Source organism: Dunckerocampus dactyliophorus, chromosome 1 (genome assembly GCF_027744805.1).
Source record: "Dunckerocampus dactyliophorus isolate RoL2022-P2 chromosome 1, RoL_Ddac_1.1, whole genome shotgun sequence".
Lineage (NCBI taxonomy): Eukaryota > Metazoa > Chordata > Actinopteri > Syngnathiformes > Syngnathidae > Dunckerocampus > Dunckerocampus dactyliophorus.
In genome coordinates, this window is record NC_072819.1 from 22,494,795 (window position 1) to 22,514,000 (window position 19,206).

The 19,206-nt window shown below is 44.7% G+C and overlaps 1 protein-coding gene across 5 annotated transcripts in view; it reads left to right on the forward strand.

Annotated features, from left to right (window-relative positions):
* The window catches only part of LOC129178511 (rho guanine nucleotide exchange factor TIAM1-like), an 80,388-nt gene that overhangs the window by 24,781 nt on the left and 36,401 nt on the right, over positions 1 to 19,206 (forward strand). For 3 of the 5 annotated variants that reach the window (XM_054770820.1, XM_054770829.1, XM_054770811.1), the window contains 6 exons: positions 14,655 to 14,781; positions 15,067 to 15,733; positions 15,810 to 16,093; positions 16,862 to 17,116; positions 17,906 to 18,137; positions 18,638 to 18,810. In XM_054770820.1, coding sequence (XP_054626795.1) covers positions 15,103 to 15,733; positions 15,810 to 16,093; positions 16,862 to 17,116; positions 17,906 to 18,137; positions 18,638 to 18,810 — 1,575 coding nt within the window. In that variant the 5' untranslated portion in view covers positions 14,655 to 14,781; positions 15,067 to 15,102. The remainder of the gene's footprint in view (positions 1 to 14,654; positions 14,782 to 15,066; positions 15,734 to 15,809; positions 16,094 to 16,861; positions 17,117 to 17,905; positions 18,138 to 18,637; positions 18,811 to 19,206) is intronic. The other 2 variants (XM_054770845.1, XM_054770837.1) reach the window with 1 other exon arrangement.

Consider the following 19,206-nt stretch of genomic DNA (forward strand, 5'->3'; position numbering starts at 1 on the left):
TGTTTTTCTGTGTGTGTGTGTGCTTAGCTCCCAGGAAATGGACCCACTGACCTGGATCCAGCTCCGTCCACTCTTGTTGACATGTCGCTTATTTTAGTCCCAGGACGTCCTTTAAAAGCCGACCCACGTTCTTAAAAGCGGACTCATACACAGACAGTCAGCGTAGCACTCAACAAAGACTTTCAAGTTGCTGACTGGAAGTTCCATTCAAACTGCGGTATTTGCCCTGATATATGGTGATAATCCTTAAAAGCTGGAGGAAATTCCATTGAGAATTGTGTCCTCACAAAGAACACAGACGCAAGGATCTAGTAGTAATGTTAACAAAGTAACACAAGTGCACACTAGTGATGGGAGTATCGATACCGTGGTACCCATACATGCATACTCACATGACTGTAGTTACTAATTAATCAATGAAAAAAGTACATATGTCACTTCAACATCTTTTAGGGCAGGGGTCTCAAACTCGTGGCCCGTGGGCCATTTGCGGCCCGCCGAGTCACATTTTGCGGCCCACGACTTGTCTTCAAAGATGACTGTAATACAGCCTGCGACAAGCCAATGTTACTCGTAGGATGCACACATAAGCCTACACTGAACTAAGAGTGAGTGAGTCACTTAAAAAATGTGGTAAAAAAATTCCACCCATTTTCTATACCGTTTGTCTTCATTAGGGTCACAGGTAAGCTGGAGCCTATCCCAGCTGACTGCAGAAAAATATAAACTGTGAAATTATTTATTTATTTATTTGATTCCCCCCTTTACTCTGTGAAGATATTATTCTTATCGTAAGCCATGTATCGCGTGTCGTATCGTGAGGTACCCCGAGATTCCCAGCCCTCCTCCCAATACTTGATGCGGCCCAGCCTCACTCAGACTTTACCTCCAGCGGCCCCCAGGTAAATTGTGTTTGAGACCCCTGTTTTAGGGTAACTTACTACATGCAGGGTTTTGTGCTGCAACGATCCCTGGGAGCATACATTTAAACAGATTCATTCATGTCATGTGACCACTGGCCAGAAGAGCAGAGATGCTGCCGTCGACTAGCACAACAACAACATGATAGCTCAAGCACAAATCGCAAATCAATCACAAATCACTATTACCATGGGTGTTACAAGATCTCGTGTCACAAAATCTTGCGAGATTAAACCATGACAAGATTTCGCATTTAGATAAAAACTGTCTCATGGGCACTAGGCCTGGCACGATAATAAATAAATTAATGAATCACACAATAAATGAAAATGAATTTCTGTGTGGAGTTTGCATGTTCTCCCCGTGCGTGCGTGGGTTTTCTCCGGGTACTCCGGTTTCCTCCCACATTCCAAAAACATGCATGTTAGGTTAATTGGAGACTCTAAATTGTCCATAAGTATGAATGTGAGTGTGAATGGTTGTTTGTCTATATGTGCCCTGCGATTGGCTGGTGGCCAGTCCGGGGTGTACCTCGCCTCTCACCCAAAGGCAGCTGGTATAGGCTCCAGCATACCCGCGACCCTAGTGAGGATAAGCGGCATAGGAAATGGATGGATGGATGAATGAAAATTAACTGGATAATTTTGCCGGGGTCAATATATTGCCTTGTGGATGCTTGTCTGTTTTCCTCATCTTCCGCCTCCAAAGGCAGGAAGAGAGTTCACTCTGTGCGTTGATTTCAGCACCTTAGAACGTTTGTTTCATAGAACAACAGCATGAACAGTGTGAGCCCTGAGTCAGACATACCGTCTCTTTGTCCCAGTGGGTGGAGGCGGGGCCAGTAGCATACACACAGTGCAGTAGAATGTAGCCTCGTGAGGAGTAATGCAAGGTAACGTAGTAGAAATTAAATTAGTAGATTGCAATATATTGTCATAGACTGTATTTTTTATATTTTTTCATTGTGCTTTTCGTAAAAGTAACGTTAAAATCTTGCCTCGTCTCGTTCTTGTAGGCCCAATCTTTATCGTCTCATGACACCCCAACATATTACCTTTTTTTTTACATTGTGCAACCTACTTTTTTATACTTGTTTTAATCAACTTCACTTTTGATTATAAATACCAGATATTTGATTGAGTTCAGAATTTTAACTTTTATGATCAGGACTGAAGTTGATGAAAAGATGAAAAATATTATTATTATGATTTTGAACAGGACATCTTTGTCCCTTAATGGTAGCAATTAAACGTTTCGGGTTACTCTGTGTAAAAATAAAGTATTGTAATTTGCTAACATGTTTGACTAAAATTGCACATCGTTGTGGGAAAAAAATATGTAATTGGTGTCGTATCGAATAAAAAAATCTGGCACCGTCCTTCACTAGCGCACATTGTCTTGTGAGTGGAGGTGGTATCATTTTGACATCTGTAAGGCATGAACCCAACACCGTCTTGACTAAAGCGGTTACAGTAAGACTGCTGCTGTTGTGCTGAAACCTGCAGAGCAACGATCTGGGCGTAGGTCTTCTCCCTTTCACTGCACCTGACCGACACACCCTCTAGACGCCTGTAAACGCACAAACAAACAAAAGCAGCACGAGAGACGAGAGTAGAGGAAGAAGGTGGCGGGTGTTTCACATTCCCTATCTCGATTCCAACAGCAGACAAAAAAAAAGGTTGGCACCATGGACATGGATGTCTTGACAATGTTTAGTCAGGTCAATAAAGTTTGCTACAATGTCTCCATCTTGTCTTCCCAGCGGGCCGACTGCTGATTTGTGCTCAGGTCGGATGGTGTTTGTCTGCAACATTCTCAGGCCACTCCTTCGCCACCATACATTGTCTGTCTACGTCTCGGCTTCAAGTGGGCACTTTGTTTGCGAGCGCCGTGTTGACTCAGGTGTGAGGATGTGCTCACATAACTTCCCCCTTCCAGCTGCTGCCGTTCCCCACATCAGTCTCTTACTGCCACTAACGCCACCTGCTTTCCCAATTTCATGGCTGACTCCATGCAGTGTTAAGGTGATGTAACCTAAGGCCTAGGTTCCCAAAGTGGGGTACGCATACCCCCAGGTGTGCACCAGTTGTCATATGGGGTCCATGAATAAAAACGAAGGAGAACAGTCCAGAAAGCAGAAAGGAGACGGCATGAAGCTGTCCATAGCGCTGTGTCCATCATATGAACAAATACATAAGTTTGATGATTATTTTGTGTATTAAGATTGTTTAATCTTCATTTATACTAGTGTTCCAATCCCCACACGACGCAGCAGGGAAAACCTGCCACTGTGAGCGGGGATACCTCCGAAAATGAGGCTTTATCATTTGTTGTATGTATTTCTGTACTTTGAATACGGCTTTATCATGATCGTTAACATTTCCCCTTGGTATTAAATGAATATGCAGACTTAAACCATAGCCATCGTGAGTGGCCAAAAAAAGTGAAGCTCAAAGTCAAGCCACTCATACGGAAGGATGCCAACATCAGTTTGGAATAAAAGATATGTAGGATGATTACTTATCTATTTATCAGTGCTCATGTGAAACTTTATCAAAATGTGACCATGCAAAAATATACGTTTGACCCCGAATTACTTTAAATGAATTCACCAATTGATTGTGTTCATTATTTCGAATGAAGTAAGATAAAAAGGTTTATGTTTTTTAGGTGTGCAGGAGTAGGAGATACATGGATTCAGGTCAAATGTCTGAAGAGGTACCGACTGTAAAACGTTTAGGAAACATAACTGACACCCGGTGACCAGTATAGTACATATGACAGTATTTTATGACTAAAAATAGGCCATAGTCAACCACAAAACAGCGATCATTTGGTAATGAATTAATTTTCCAACAGCAATGTAGCAAAGGACGACTGTATTTTGCTGTTGTACAGATGGTCGTGCCACATAGAAATGTGCAGCTTTCCAAATTCCATCATTACCAGCATTGTTTTATTGGATTTTTATTGGTGAATTTAAACTTGTTGTAGTAGGAGAACATGTTATTTTACTTAACTACTGCTGGTAATTTTTTAAAAATTACTTTGGTTTAAAATGTTTAAAGTAGATATGACACTATTTCTATTTCTGTGCTTTAACTGAAGTGCATATTGCAGTATATGTCTTATTTTGCATACACAGTGTTTATTTGTGAAACGCATCCAAGGACAGCGCCGTAATAGAAGCATCATATGTTCATTCATTCCATGAGATGTCACCTGACATTAGTTTGAGGGAAGAGCTGCTGCATACGCTAGCAGTGAAAGTTTTTGACTGGACAAAAAAAACACTGTTTTGTGCCCAAAGTGGTACGTCATTTTGCGTGCCACTGAGTAAACTCGTCACAAACAGTTGCTAAGTATGTGTAAAGTGTGCTTGGCTGCGTTTCTGGCACGCGTAATCTTTGTGCGCCATACGTGAACTTGTCGTGAACACACTGCAGCCTATTTGCAAACAGTGCAGGCGGCGCGTATGAAAGCGTGTCACATACCTTAGAATTGTAGTCAAATGATCCAGCGTGGCTTTTTCATAGCAACATGCTTGCAGTCCATAGCCCCCAAACACTTGTGGTAATTCCCTCTGGAAGTAAAACTGATCATAATACCCAAAGTGATGTCTCCTAGTCAGCCATTCCCTCACGCACACGCTCCGTGCTTTCCTTTTTCTAGTTTGGGTTACGCCTTCTTCTTTCTGCGTTCTCTCCTGGTCTTCGGAAAATAGTAATAGTACTGCAGCTGCAAAGTAATATAGACACATTTTCTGCAATGAGAGTTTCTTCTCTGGAGTCCAACCTCTTGTAGGTCCCTTGCAGGATGGAGGAATTAATGACGTGACGGGTGATGCCTGCTATAGCATGGCGTCACGTGGGACAAAGCAAGACCAAATAATGCTACGAATGCTTCACGGCTGTGGGAAGTGGTGGTGACTGCGTACCCACGGGGGAAATATTGTGCGTCGTGCGTACTATTGTCACACACTTGATGTGAACAGGTCGTGCAGGAGCGTGGCATTTCGTGCCATTGGGCACCATTTTCAGTGTCGAATTGCGTGCCAAATGCATAACTAGTCTTCACGTTTTTCAGGCTTACCATCTAAATGACACGCTTTGCCAAAGGACAATGCGAAGGCAACATTTGTGCAAGTGTCTTGGTGGCATAAGAAAGCCATATCGAGCATTTCTAATAGCAAATCTTCATAGGAGCTGTAACTTTTGCAAATATGGTGTATGATCAGGCAGTTCTTGGCTCTGTCAAATTAGTTGCATCACTGCAGGGTTGAGTTTCCCAACATGTCATCAACGGGAGTTTTGGCTTGAAACGTTGCTTACTGACACATCTCGTCATCGCTCGCAGTCGTTTGTGTGCAAGGTTTACAAATCCAACTTCCACACAAAGCAAGCGCCTTAACACACCAGACAGACTATCACAGGAAGTCGATGACTACAACCTTTTTGTTATTGTTGTCGTCTGCTTCCCTTCAGCCGCTTTTCCTCTCTCCTCGTCTTTTAGACTTTGCTGACCATGTCGAAGCACGGCGTGTGTTGGACACGGAAAATGTTTTAGCGAGTCTCAGCACTTTGCGTCATTCACTGAGTGTTAACAGTGTTGGCTCATATTTCCGCGCACTGTTTAAACCTTCCTCACTCATCTTCCTGGGATTAAAGGAAAACTGCACTTTTTGGGGGGAATTTTGCCCATCATCCACAATCCTCATGTGAGACATGAACATGTATGTCTTTCTATTTCTGTGCATTCGAAAGATGCAAAAGAATGCATGTAATGGGAAACACTTATTACGCCTATAAAGCCTTGTGAAAAAAACTCTAAAAAGCACCAACAACGCTCCATTTACTTATAATGTCACATGCATATTAACCAAGGTACAGCGACATTATTATTATTATTAACATTGTTACGCAGATCAAACTGCGTAACTGGCGTATTGACACCTTGCCACACCACCCTGGCAAGGTAGTACTAGCCGGCTAGCGACTAGCTTCACCACACACTCGCCCACAATGCGTCAGCGCCACGCTCTCAATGCCTCAGGCCACTTACCAAAAGGTAACGCTACATAATGGAGCTGACGCCACTGCTGCTGTGTTTTTGTTTTTGAGCTTGGAAAAGTTAATGCTAGGTGTAGGCGTTTGTTTCTATGTTGCTATGTCAAATCAATGCGCCTAGGAAGGAAATACGGCAAAATACTGGAAGTATTACATGTTATCCTGAATGTACCGGTTACTACATGATCACAGCATGGATATAAAATCATAAAACTTGGTTGGAGGTTTTTGGGGGAACAAATCAGACGTACTCCTCTTTGGACTGACATTACATTCATCATCATCATCATCCCCATCCCCTCAGGACCCATCAGCACCACCACCGCCCTGTTACCTCCCGGGTCTCCTTCAGCACACATCATTCATCAGTCTACCTGTGCTCCCCCACTCCATCCTCCAACAGCCTCTCATCATCCAATCAACACCATCAGCCCCCACCCCCCACCCCACACGCCCCGCCCCAGCATCTATCTCTCCCACCGCAATCAGTCTACCATTTGGCTAAAATCCTCTTATCCCTCGCTCTCAGCCTCTCAGCCCCCCTGTTATTTGGTCCAGCTTTCAGAGGATGCCGAGCGGAACAGGAAGTATTACCTACCAATTTGCTGACATTCACACCTGTCTGGGTGGCGGTGGCGGTGGCGGCAGCGGGGGTTAATTTGGCAGGGTTTGGGAAGGCAGTCTCACACGGGAAAATATGCTTTCAGAAGAGGAATGCATTTCAGATTTCCTTGCATTGTTTCATGATGTCAAACGTGCAGCTTTTCTGCAACTGCATGTCAGGAAATACTAGTCGTCTGCCATCTCCAGCACCTTTTTTCACATCTTTATTACCAATTAGGGCCGCACGGTGGTCTAGTGGTTAGCATGGTGGCCAACACAGTAACAGTCTGGAGATCGGGAAGACCTGGGTTCGATTCTCCCTTGTGGGAGTTTGCATGTTCTCCCCGTGTGTGTGTGGGTTTTCTCCGGGTACTCCGGTTTCCTCCCACATTCCAAAAACATGCATGTTAGGTTAACTGGCAACTCTAAATTGTCCATTGGTATGAATGTGAGTGTGAATGGTTGTTTGTCTATATGTGCCCTGCGATTGGCTGGCGACCAGTCCAGGGTGTACCCCGCCTGTCGCCCGAAGTCAGCTGGGAGGGGCTCCAGCATACCCTAATGAGGAGAAGCGGTATAGAAAATGGATGGATGGATGGATTATTACCAATTATCATACCACAGCAGCGGCGCCCCTGGCCGTATTGGGACCGTAAGCAGAATTTTATTTGGAGGCCCCCCTTTTTTTTACAAAATGTATCGGGAACAGGGGCGCCACCAGTAATTCTGGGCCCCATGACAATTGTGGGCCCTCTCCCTTAATGGGATAGTTCTGATTTTTGGACATGAAGTTTATGAAGTATGACATCCCCATCAGCAGTGTAGTGCATCGACAGTGACTTACCCCCCCACTTCGTCCCGTGAGCTGAGTTCTGGTCAGATTTCAGTGATGAGGAAAGTAGTTCCGGTTAGTGGGGCCACTTAAGTAAGGAGTTTGGCTTCTCAAAACAATATGCGTTCAAAAGAGGAATACATTTGCCACCTTGCGCAAAATGGGGGCCCCACTCACAGTGTGTGTTCTGCGTGTAGAGAGGGGTGGCCCTCCATCTTAATGTCATGAATCAAGACTTCTATTACGCATTCATTTGATTGATCAAAGACCAACTTAAGCAAATGCTAATGTGCAATTTCCACCGCCAACATTCCATCGCTAACCAAAGGATATTAGGCATTATTTCCTCTCGATACATGGTGTTGATTTCATTCAACAGCATCTTAAAGGAGATGGAAACTTCTATTATCAATGAAGGTTAATATCTTTCAGGTTCCCTGTGTTCAGTTTCGCTGATCCATGAGGTGGTGAAGCATCGTAAGCTACATGCCTTCATTCACTCACTCACTCGCTGGAGGACTTGTGCCGCAGGGATTTTCTTTAAATTATGGTAATCCCTGACTGCACTGTAGCACAGACAGCAGTCGGCCTTGCTAAGGAGCGTGCGGCGTAAGCTCCATGCTCGATGGAGGAGCGCATTTAATGAGGTTAGTGCCACTTGAGGAGCAAAGTGGAGAGAATTGGCTGTTAGCGAATCCCGGCGCGGCGCTTATCTGCTCGCTGTATCCTCAGATGCCACACAGACATGACCCGGAATCACAAACCTTTTATGCGTCATTTTGTAGGACGATGCGTCGCACTACGCCTCGTTTTTTTTACTTTTTCACTCTGCTGTCCTGTGTGGAGGGAAAACTAGAATGGCTGTCTGATGAACAAAGACCCCCACCGGTGATGAATAATAGATCTGGTAATGTTAATAAAAGGAAAAATGTGTTGTTCACATTTGCGCCAACATTTCGTAGGTTTTTAGGTCAATGTTCCAACCTTCCACACGTGGGCTAAGTAGCATTTACAATACTAGCTAACTAGAAAGCATAGACCTCCATCAAATAATTTGGATCATAAATAGCCATCGCTTGCACATGTCTGAATTCTTTCATTAAGAATCATGCATATCGAAGGGAAACAATTAAAGAAAACGGTGAAAAATGCCATAGATCCCAACGTAAACATCAGCGTAAAGATGATTTGCACCTTTTATCTGGATGCGTACTTCCCTGGCCCCCACCCTGCCCCTCCTCTAAGTTACATGTCATCTTGTAATAATGCAATTTTTGCATTAGCCTCTGAACTAAAAACTCCAAAAAACTCTGACACTCAGATCTGAGAGCTTGTTGTGAAGTTGGTACCACATGTTGCTGCTAGTATGTCCATGTTCGTGCGAGTTGACCACTGGCTGGAGCAACTTCTTGGCCCAGACACAGTTGGCATGAGATGCCGCACTTTGGCTGCTAGTTCCCCAACGCGGGTTTTGTATGTCTTTAACACCACATGGCACAACAGCGGTGGTGGTGGCATGTATCAAAATGGCGTGCCACCGTGACAAAACGATGCCATCGGGATTTAGGATATGCTGCCATGGCACACTTATTTTCAGTGAGATTGGCTTGGCTCGTTGACAGGAATTGGCAGTCATCATGCATCTCAACCTCTATGACAGTAATCCCGAATCCAGCCTCTTCTTGTTTTATGCTTTCCCCTGCAAGAGATGACAAAATGAGGAGAGCACATGAAAAACAATCCAGCGTCCTCGCACTTTGTTGTGCCACTCATTGATGCGCTAGTCTCCTCTACAGACAGGAATTAAGGTTTGTCTCTCAGCAATTTAAATACGTGAATGTTTGATATAAGCAGCAGGCATCAGAGTAGATGTGGAGGCAAGGGAAGGCTTCTAACGCCTTGTCAGATCCCGAAAGGATGAATAAGAAGTTAATCTCCCTCTTTCAGGGAACCCAACCAGTGATGTCTCAGACAGCCTGGTCTCTGAGGGACTGTGGGAGTGGAGCTGGATGTTCCTATTTGACGTAGATATCTGTGCTATGGTCGTTAATAACTATCCACACGCCGTTCCTGATCATCATTACTTGTCTGGAACACGGAGTATTCATCATTCATGCATGTCTCATCTTGTGTTTGTGTGTAACGCTGCAGGTACAGTTAGGAAGTTCCCAGATTCCATTGTTTGTAAGTGTGCTCCATCTAGGAATTTCTGCTAAGAGTGTCAACCTCAGCCACTAGCTGTAAGAGGGGAGGGTAACTATTTGAAGAATGTCAAAGGTGCACAGGAAAAGACCCGAGGGCAGGGTAAGGCCAGGACCAACCTCACTGCTTTTTACGTAGGCTTCACGGGGGCAAATGGGGTGCACATGGAGGTCAGGGAAATCAGTCAAGCTGCCAGCATCTCGTCTTACAACAACTCGGCCACTTGTGCACAGTCTTCAACCTTTTATGCTGCTGCTTGAAAGGTTGAAGACCGGCAGTGCTACTTACCAGATCCATGACAATTGGTGCACCAAGGTTCAGATCCAGCTTCTAGTGCCACTACTTCCCTGGTGCAGGATCAGCTTCTGGGCACAATGATTATGAGCTTGCACGACTATTTACCAGCTTCGGTATCAGCAGCTAGCACTTTTATTTACCAGGAATGGCTACAAGGCTAAGGCATGGCCTCCATTCCTACTTACCAGGTTAAGGAGCAACCATTAGTGCTTCTATTTACCATGTTAGGGACCTACTGTTAGTACTACTGCTAACAGGGGCAGGATCAGCCGCTACATACCACCACAACTACTTACTTACTTACCAGGTTAAGGTCTCCAGCCTCCAGCACTATTACTCACCAGGATCTGAACCAGCTACAAACACTCCTGCTTTCTTTGCTCAGACCAGGCAGTTAGTGCCGAGTTCCGGACTTAACCTAGTTACTCTTACTCCCTATTAACTACTACCAGGTTCAGGACATGTTGCTGGTTCCACTCAGCACAGACAGCTTGTATGTCTGCTCACCAGGTTCAGGATTGTCTGCTGTTTACCAAGTGACAGAGTGGCTCCAGGTGCTACTACCAAACCAGGTGTTCAACCGGCCATTAGTGCTTCTATTTACCAAATTACCGACATACTGCTGGAACTAACAGGTGCAGGACCAGCTACTACTTTTACTGCCCAAAATGTGCTCCTACTTAGCAGGTTCAGGACTGGTTACTGGAACTACTACCTTAAACAACCGTTTAGTGAAACAAGCAAGATCTAAATGATAATTATTCACAGATGGTACAAGTTGTTTTTCCAGGAGGCGACACTTAGTCATGTGCACTGTGCTGCTGCTGATTTACGGCCGTGGGTGGAGTGCAAAGTATAGTTATACAAGAATGATTCACTTTGGGAAACGCTTCTTCTTTTTGAAAGAGAACGTTGTTGTTGTCAGTGAACACCATCAAGCACTTACATGAAAGATGTTAGACATAATCTCTGCACTTCTCCAGGATGCAGACTTCATGTTGACTCTGTTGGCAAACTGAACCGTGTGTGTGTGTGTGTGGGCGGGCCGTTCAGACAGGTGCATGGGGGGGTTGAGGAGGGTTTAGGAGAGGTGTCTGCACTGACAGGACTTTGGTGTTATTCCAAGCTTGCGTGTTAGGCGAATCATTTCTTGTGGGGGTGTTTGCGTGCGCGTGCGTGTGTGTTTTATCTGCCATCAGCTTTCAGATGCAGTGAGAGTTCTAAACAATGCAGCCTCTGATGGTGCAAATAAAAGGTTAACGTCTTAAGAAAGGAAGTCTTAAGAAAGGACTTATATAACCACGTTTGTTTTTACCATCTCAGCATCATTTTGCCATTGTACATTTTTGTCACAAAGGGCCACACACACAAAAATGGAAGAATGCGGGGGCCACTTTGGTCACTTTGATATTCTTCACCTTTTCCTGTTTGTTAAATACGCCTAAACCTACCCAATGTAGATTAGGGCTGAAACAGTACATCACTTGATTGATAAAGCACACTTTGGACACCCCTGCCATAGGAAATAATGGAAATAGAAATGACCTGTTCCAGGATTAAAATGTGGTCATCATAAAACCTTATGTATGTTTTAAGGGGTATGTTTTATGTCATCAAGCACTAGGGGCTTTACCGTGTACCGTTCGGTCAGCAAATGTGCATGTGTGCGCGTGCCTGTTCATGCTGGCAAAAAGCCCTCGCTGCAAAGTATTGTCCCATTTCCCACACTGTACATATTTCAAGTGAAGGACAGAACAGGCAGGGCATTCATCAACAGAGTATAGGACAGAGTATACAGTATATTGGACCGTGTAGGCAAGACAGCCGCACTGCCCCGCACGTTTGTGTAGGCGATCGGACCCGGCGGATCTCCTCAACTACATGCCTGCCAGGCGCCCCCGCCTCCTGGCCCCAACGTCAAGGTGCGGTGCACTTCTTTCTTTCTAATGAGATTTACTACACTAATTTGCTTTGTCACCTATAACACAGAACTTATATATCTTATTGTACAATATACCGACCTACACTGGAGTGGTCTTAGCATCTTTAATGTACACGACAGTGGCCCCCACAGCCTTCATTTTGTCTGTATGCTATATGATTTATTTTTTTTTGACAATTTATTTATTGGGCAAATAATGGATTGTAATTTCATTTTCATGCTTTTCATTTAACAATAATAATAAATAATAGAGAATTTTGGGAGACAAAATTTGTTCTCGTTACGCACATAAATATAGCGAAACAGTAGCCCAAATACCAAGGTACGGATTGTACCGTGGGTTACCTGTATTGTTTTTTGCATTTAAAATGGATTTAGGCTTATTTCAAGATCTGGCAACTAGTTTCAGGATTCAAATTTATGACTTTACACTAGTATGGGGTATGAAGTTGGGGTGGCCGTGACTCAGGAGCTAGAGCTGGTCATCCAGAGGTTAGAAGGTTGGCGGTTCCATTCTTTCTCCTTCATACCAGTCACTGTTGTTGTGCCCCTGGGGCAAGACATTTCACCCACCTCGCTCCTGCCATGTGTCTCCATCGAGACAGAAGGGTGCCTACTACTAAGTGTTAGGTCATTTTCACTCAAAATGTGTTAATATTTCTTATTTTAGGAACATTTCACTTTTTATCGGTTGTAATAACGTAAAAAAATTAGTATTTTATTCTAAAAATAGGTATTTCCATCGTAACGGTCCTGCTTATTTCTAGATATGGAAATCTTAAGTTAGGATTTCTTACCAAGTAAAATTTACTTGCTGCACAGACAGATAATTTCACGAGTTTTGAGGAGTTCTTTCCAAAAATCTAGTCTCTTTATCTTATATTTGGCCAGCCCTTTTTTGCAGTGTGCATCTCCCCTTTTTGTCTTGACTGCTTCAATTAAGCTTAGAGCGAGGTGGTGGAAGCATGTGTGCTTATCCACTTAAAGCCCAGCAACAATAATCTTCCCCCCCCCCCCCCCCCCCCCCAGCCAGACTCCCCCATGCCCAGCATCCTTGTCTGCTTGCATCTCTCACATCTATTCATAGCTCAGAATCCCCCCCCCAAATATGTAGCTGCGCCTGTGTTTTGCCTTCAGGCCTCGCATCACCTCCCAGACCAACCCCCCCCCCCCCCCCCCCTTCCCCCTCTGCAGGGCAGGTAACAGGAAGGGGGGGGGGGGATTGGGTGGGTGGGTAGAATAAACACTATTTATTCTTTTTATTGCCGCAGGACAAACAACATTTTATGCTCTCACTGTGTTGTATTTATTTATGTATGTATTTTTTTACTCTTACTACACTTTTACAAACACACACACACACACACACCCTGACTACATGCATACAGGTGCAAGATGACGTTAGACTGGATGTGATATGTAAATATGATGGAAATGTAAGTCAGTCTCAGGAGTCATGTTTGTCGTTTTATTTCTTCTTTCATTTCATTCAGTTCTTCTGAGCATGTTCCCATTTAAAATGTACTACTGGGATAGGCTCCAGCATGCCCCCACGACCCTAATGAGGAGAAGCGGCATAGAAAATGGATGGATGGATGGATGTAGATGAAAATATACGCTGACATATTTCTACAGCGTACACAGGACTAATACGTTTCGTAGCGGCTTTACTAAACCAAAAAAACGTACTGCTTATCCAATGGGAACATTAACAATGAAGAATTACAGTACAAATTACAGCCTGAGATTTTCAGTGTTCACTTGAATTTGCTTCCAAATGTGCGATCTAGATCAGATCCAAATGGAATTTAGTATTATTTTCCCTTTTTTAAAATCAACATTTTTATTTATTTGCTTATTTATTTCCTTATTTATTTATTTACATGTATTTTTATTTTCTACAGAGAACAAAAAAAAACCTGTATCGAGAAAACTCAGGTCACACTCGATTACCGTCCGGAGGAAAGTACAAAGTAAAAGAAGCATAAATATTTTCTAGTATTGGCCACTTGCATTATTATAGCGTTTTCATTTTATCTTATTGCATTATATTTTACCCATTTTTTTTAAATGTAGACTTTTTTCTGCTGCAATTAGTGTGCGGGTTTTGACCAAAATTTAACGTTAAGTTGTTTTTTTTCCATGAATCATTTCAAATCCAGTCATTTAAAATTGTAGAGAGGAAGTTGCATAACAAAGATGAAAACATGACACATTTCCTTTATTTACCTTTAAAGATTAAACATTTCCAAACTGCTGTTTAATGTGACACAATAAGGCTGTGTGAGGAATTTCATACACAGTTGTGATGTCATATTCTACTGTACTCATAATGAGTAAAAAAAATAAAAAATATATATTTTTTGGACTAAGACCAAGGTACCAAGACCCTCACAATAGCGTTAGTGTGAATAGCTGTAATAACTGTAGTGTGACGCTTCACAACACGAAGATGGCGGTCAGCTCCTTACTTTATGCAACAACGGTTTGGTATCCTCCTTTTATTGTTTCATCATACGCGTCATGTAACATCATAGTCGCTTTCATCCTTTCATTCTGTTGGTAGGAGAGTGTGAGTCTTTGTATGTGTGTTTGCAGGGCTGCATTGCCTTCGCGTGTGTGCACATGCCCGAGTGGTTTGTGGTTAGCCGGGAGTTTCAGGGTGTAGTTCAAAGAAATGTGGCTTGGGACTTTGCGGAGCGCATACATGCTTGTCTAGGGACTGTCCTTACTTGTTGCATTAGCTTAGCTCACTTTTGTTGACGGTCTACTGCTTTCTGTGCGGCAACAGGTCACTTGAGGCTTTCTGCGGGTAGAGTGGAGCTGCTGTGCGATGCCCTCCAGCGGATGGTGTGTTGGGCCGAAGATGGCGTTGCACTGAGGCCAACATGCTGGTGAGGCAGCGACTTTGACGACAGGTAATCATGCTGCAAAACAATCTAATTCAAAATTCATGGAACCTCTGAGGTTGAAAATACATCGGTTGAGTTTAAACATTTTCCCACAGGAAAGTAAATAGAAATAATGTGTAAAACTGTGGCCACGATAGTCTTTAATAAGTGTACAGGCCATGTTTTAAAACAACATTCTGTACTGTTAATATTCCAAGTTTATGTTCAAGCCGTATTTTCCAGAAAATTCTGTTCAAATTCTTCATGTTCCTTCAATTTTTGAGTCAGTATTCTCATTTTGTCCTGAATCAGTCCTTGAAAACACGGCCTCTGATGTGCAGTTGAATCATGGGAAACGTGGAGAGTCAAAATGGAGAGAGTGGCTTCATCTGCAGCTCAACAGGTCACCTGTCCCGTAAACACATCTCCCGCTCCCTCCGTCTCTCCGGCAAGCAGCCAATTACACGCCGCACCCGCCACTCCTCATCAGCGAAACAGCAGCACCGCAACTCTGAAGCGTCCACACGCTCCTCTAGCACTCCCAGCATCCCTCAGTCGCTGGCCGAGAGCGGCCTGGAGCCGTTCGATGCTACTGACGGCCTGGCGGACTTTGGCATCAACCCCCACTGGACGCAGCGCGTCGCCATGACGATGAGGCCCGAGTCCTTCCAGCAGGATGACGACACCTTGGCCACGCCCACACCTGAGACGTCTGAGGCGGACACCCTGGCCCACGATGGCGGCGAGGACTCCGCGGGGGAGGCGGAGTCAGGCGAGAGGGCGTTCCTCCAGCAGACCAACGACAGCTCCAGCTTTATGAAGAAGCGCTCAAAGTCAGCTGACATGTGGCGGGAGGACAGTCTGGAGTTTTCTTTGTCGGATCTCAGCCAGGGACACCTGACCAGCACTGAGGAGATGGTGGATGGCGGCGAGGAGGAAGAGGAGGAAGAGCATTTCACAAGACCCAGAGGCTCTGCAGGTACACTCTATATGAGGATTTTCATTCATATTCAATATAATGACATAAACAACCACCTATTTGTATTCGTGTCAAGGTGCAGCAGAGAGGGCCTCGTCTCTGGACCACCTGTGCAGTCATCAGAGTCCAGGCCTCAGGGGCCAAAGGCACCGCCACGACAAAGCCCACAGAGATGTCCAGCACGACAGGGACGCTGAGGCGGTGCTGATGTCCCCGGGTGAGGATGACAGCGGCGCCTATGGAGCCTTCACGCTCCCTTGCAGACGCTCACACTGCCTTTCCGAGGGCCTGGCGGGGATCAGAGGCGTGGCACCCACGCCGTGTCACGTTTTTCAGGGACGACGCGCACAAACCACTCAGGTGAGGAGTCATTCACAATGATCGTGTGGAAAATACGACATAATTGTGACGGTGTAGTCATTAGGCAAGGACATTGTTTGGACAGAAGTATTAGGACACCAACAGAAAGTGGTGGAAGTGGCGCTGGAATGACGTTTCCAACGCCAGCAGGATGGGATGTGGATCAGTCTACAATAACACACACACTCACAATTAAAATATATGTAAAAGATGATGCACAGATGAGTATTTGTTGATCATTTTTAATGTAGTATAAGCTGATTAACCAAAATCACATCCATGCATCAGTATGAAGTGTCTTAATGCAACAGCAGCTTGTGTAATATTCCCAAGTGGAGCCATGAAAAGTCCACAACAAGACTCACCAGGCCGCCCCCCCCCTTCCCCTTCATCCCAGAGCCCCCGAGCTGCACCCTAAGTGCTCATCACAAATTCATCTGGCCCGGCTGAAGGGGGAATGGAGGGATGGGGGATGTATGGGTCTGGGATATAAATAGACGCAGCAAAACAAGGAGGAAAAGAACAGGGCCTCAGTTTGGAAAAGAACTGACTTAGAAAAGGACAGTGAACCTCCGGTGGAAAACTTTCCAACGGAAACAAATTGAAAACACGCACACACACACATATATATATGGCACACAGTACATAGTACGGCCCTGTGTGGCCTAAATGCTCACATTGTCTAACCAACAAACTGCTCCCACATGCTGAGCACCATATGATCATTCCACTAAATATGAACGCTGTCTTCTGCATGTGCCACGGCAGGATATCTCCACCGTGCTGGGAGAGGGAAGCGAGTACGGCGACAGCGGTATCGACGGTGTGGCCGCCGAGACGGACGTGGACGGTGAGCCGTTGTCGCGCCGCTGCAAGGCCATGTCGGCGTCCTTTTCCGTGTACTCGGCCACGGAGAGCATGGTCTTCAATGGCAGTGACAGCGGTAGCAGCAGCGCCGGCGGGGCGGAGGGACGCGGGGGCGTCTACGAGAACTTCCGGAAGGAGCTGGACAATCAAGTCTGGGTCAGTCAAGTCACTCGTTATAGTGATCGGAGAAAGTCTAACACAAATTAGTTCCCCGACACTTTTTTACCGTCTGATTTGTTCCCATTTCAAATGTACCCAAGGCTTTTCTACCCTTTTATTTGTTCCCATTTGATATATTCCTGAGGTTTTTCTACCCTCTGATTTGTTCCCATTTCAAACCTTTCCGAGGCTTTTCTACCTTATCATTGGTTCCCATTTTAAAAGTTTCCAAAACAGGTATACCTTATGATTTGTTCCCATTTCAAATCTTTCCAAGGCTTTTCTAAGTTCTTTTGTTCCCTTTCTAATGTATCCAAGGCTTTTCTCCTTGGATTTGTTCCTATTTCAAATGAATCTGAGGCTTTTCTATTCTTTTATTTGTTCCCATTTCAACATTACTGGGGCTTTTCTACCCTCTGATTTGCACATTTTGATTCTTTTGGAGGCTTTTCTACCTTATCATTGGTTACCATTTCCGAGACATTTCTACCTTATGATGTGTTCCTATTTCAGATGTTTCGGAGGCTTTTCTACCCTTTCATTTGTTCCCATTTCAAATGTGTCTGAGGCTTTGCTACTCTTGATTTGTTAACATTTCAAATGTTTCCAAGGGTTTTCTATCCTCTGATTTGTTCCTATTTCAAATGTTTCCGAGGCTTTTCTACCCTTTCATTTTTTTCCCCCATTTCAAATCTTTCTGAGTTTTTCTACCCTCTGATTTGTTCCCACTTGAAATGTTTGCTGTAGAAAATAGTGTACATGAATGAACAGTTTTTCCTCTCTCAGGCACATCAAGGTCGGGATTGCTTGGAGGAGGCGGGCTCAGCAGTGAGCGACGAGCAGAGCAGCGGCACGCTCAGCAGCGCCTATCCATCCGACTCTGCGACGGGCTGCGCTCACGGCACTGTCAGGAAGGCAGGCGCGCTGGCCGTGAAGAACTTCTTGGTCCACAAGAAGAACAAGAAGGTGGAACCTGCCACCAGACGCAAGTGGAAACACTACTGGGTCTCTCTGAAAGGTCAGAGATGCCTTTTTTTAATGTTTACCTGCAAAGTAATGAACATGATGCTCCACTCGAGCTCTAATTCCAGCATGGAATGTGTATGCAGTGTTTACTAATAGAAATTCAGTGACAAAGCTGTAATATTCTACACTGCCGGTGACCTTCTTGCCCGACTGCGTGGCCTTTTCATTTTCTGTCCTCTGCCTCATCTCAATTTAATTTCACGCCGGCATCCGCGTCTAATCCAATCTCATCCTGGTGAAATGCACAAGATGCAGCCGATGCGCCCACCTCGTTCGCGCAGCTCCTCTCTCCATGAAGATGAATAAATCACGCTCTAGTGTGTCCCCTTAGAGGACACACGTTAAGGCGCTTGTAATTAGCCCTTCAACACCGTAAATAACTTTGTGCTTTTTCAAGAGAATGTGTGGTTATTGTGTCATGCGCCTTGCAGTTACATGTAATCCCTCAAAGAAATACAACTTTAAATGTGAATATCTTTCTGGGTTCGTCAGGCTGCACTCTGTTCCTGTACGAGTCTGACGGACGCTCGGGAATCGACCACAACAGCGTTCCGAAACACGCTCTGTGGGCGGAGAACAGCATCGTCCAGGCAGTACCTGAACACCCCAAGAAGGATTTTGTCTTCTGCCTCAGCAACTCTGCAGGAGACGCCTTCCTCTTCCAGGTACACTTCTGATCCCCATGTATAAATATTGGTGTATTTGAATACAGGAAAACTCACAACTTACTGGTAAACAACCAGCCTGCACATGTAAAATCACATTTTGCATTTGGGATGACATTAGCATGTCAGATGGATTTCCCTCAGGCCACATGTGGCAGATCAAGCATCCCGTGTGTTTCTTTGACGTTTGACGTGTTTAAAGGCCACACTGTCACTGACCATTGTGAAGCATGACAATGTGTCTTATTTGTATTCATGGCACCTGTCGCTGTTGACATTCACTCAATGGAAGAGAAGATGCGCAATGAAAGAAGCATATTAGGGTGACTAACCTTGTCTCTATTCACACATCTTCATCAATGCAGCGTCATCATTCTCAGACTAAAGTATTCACAG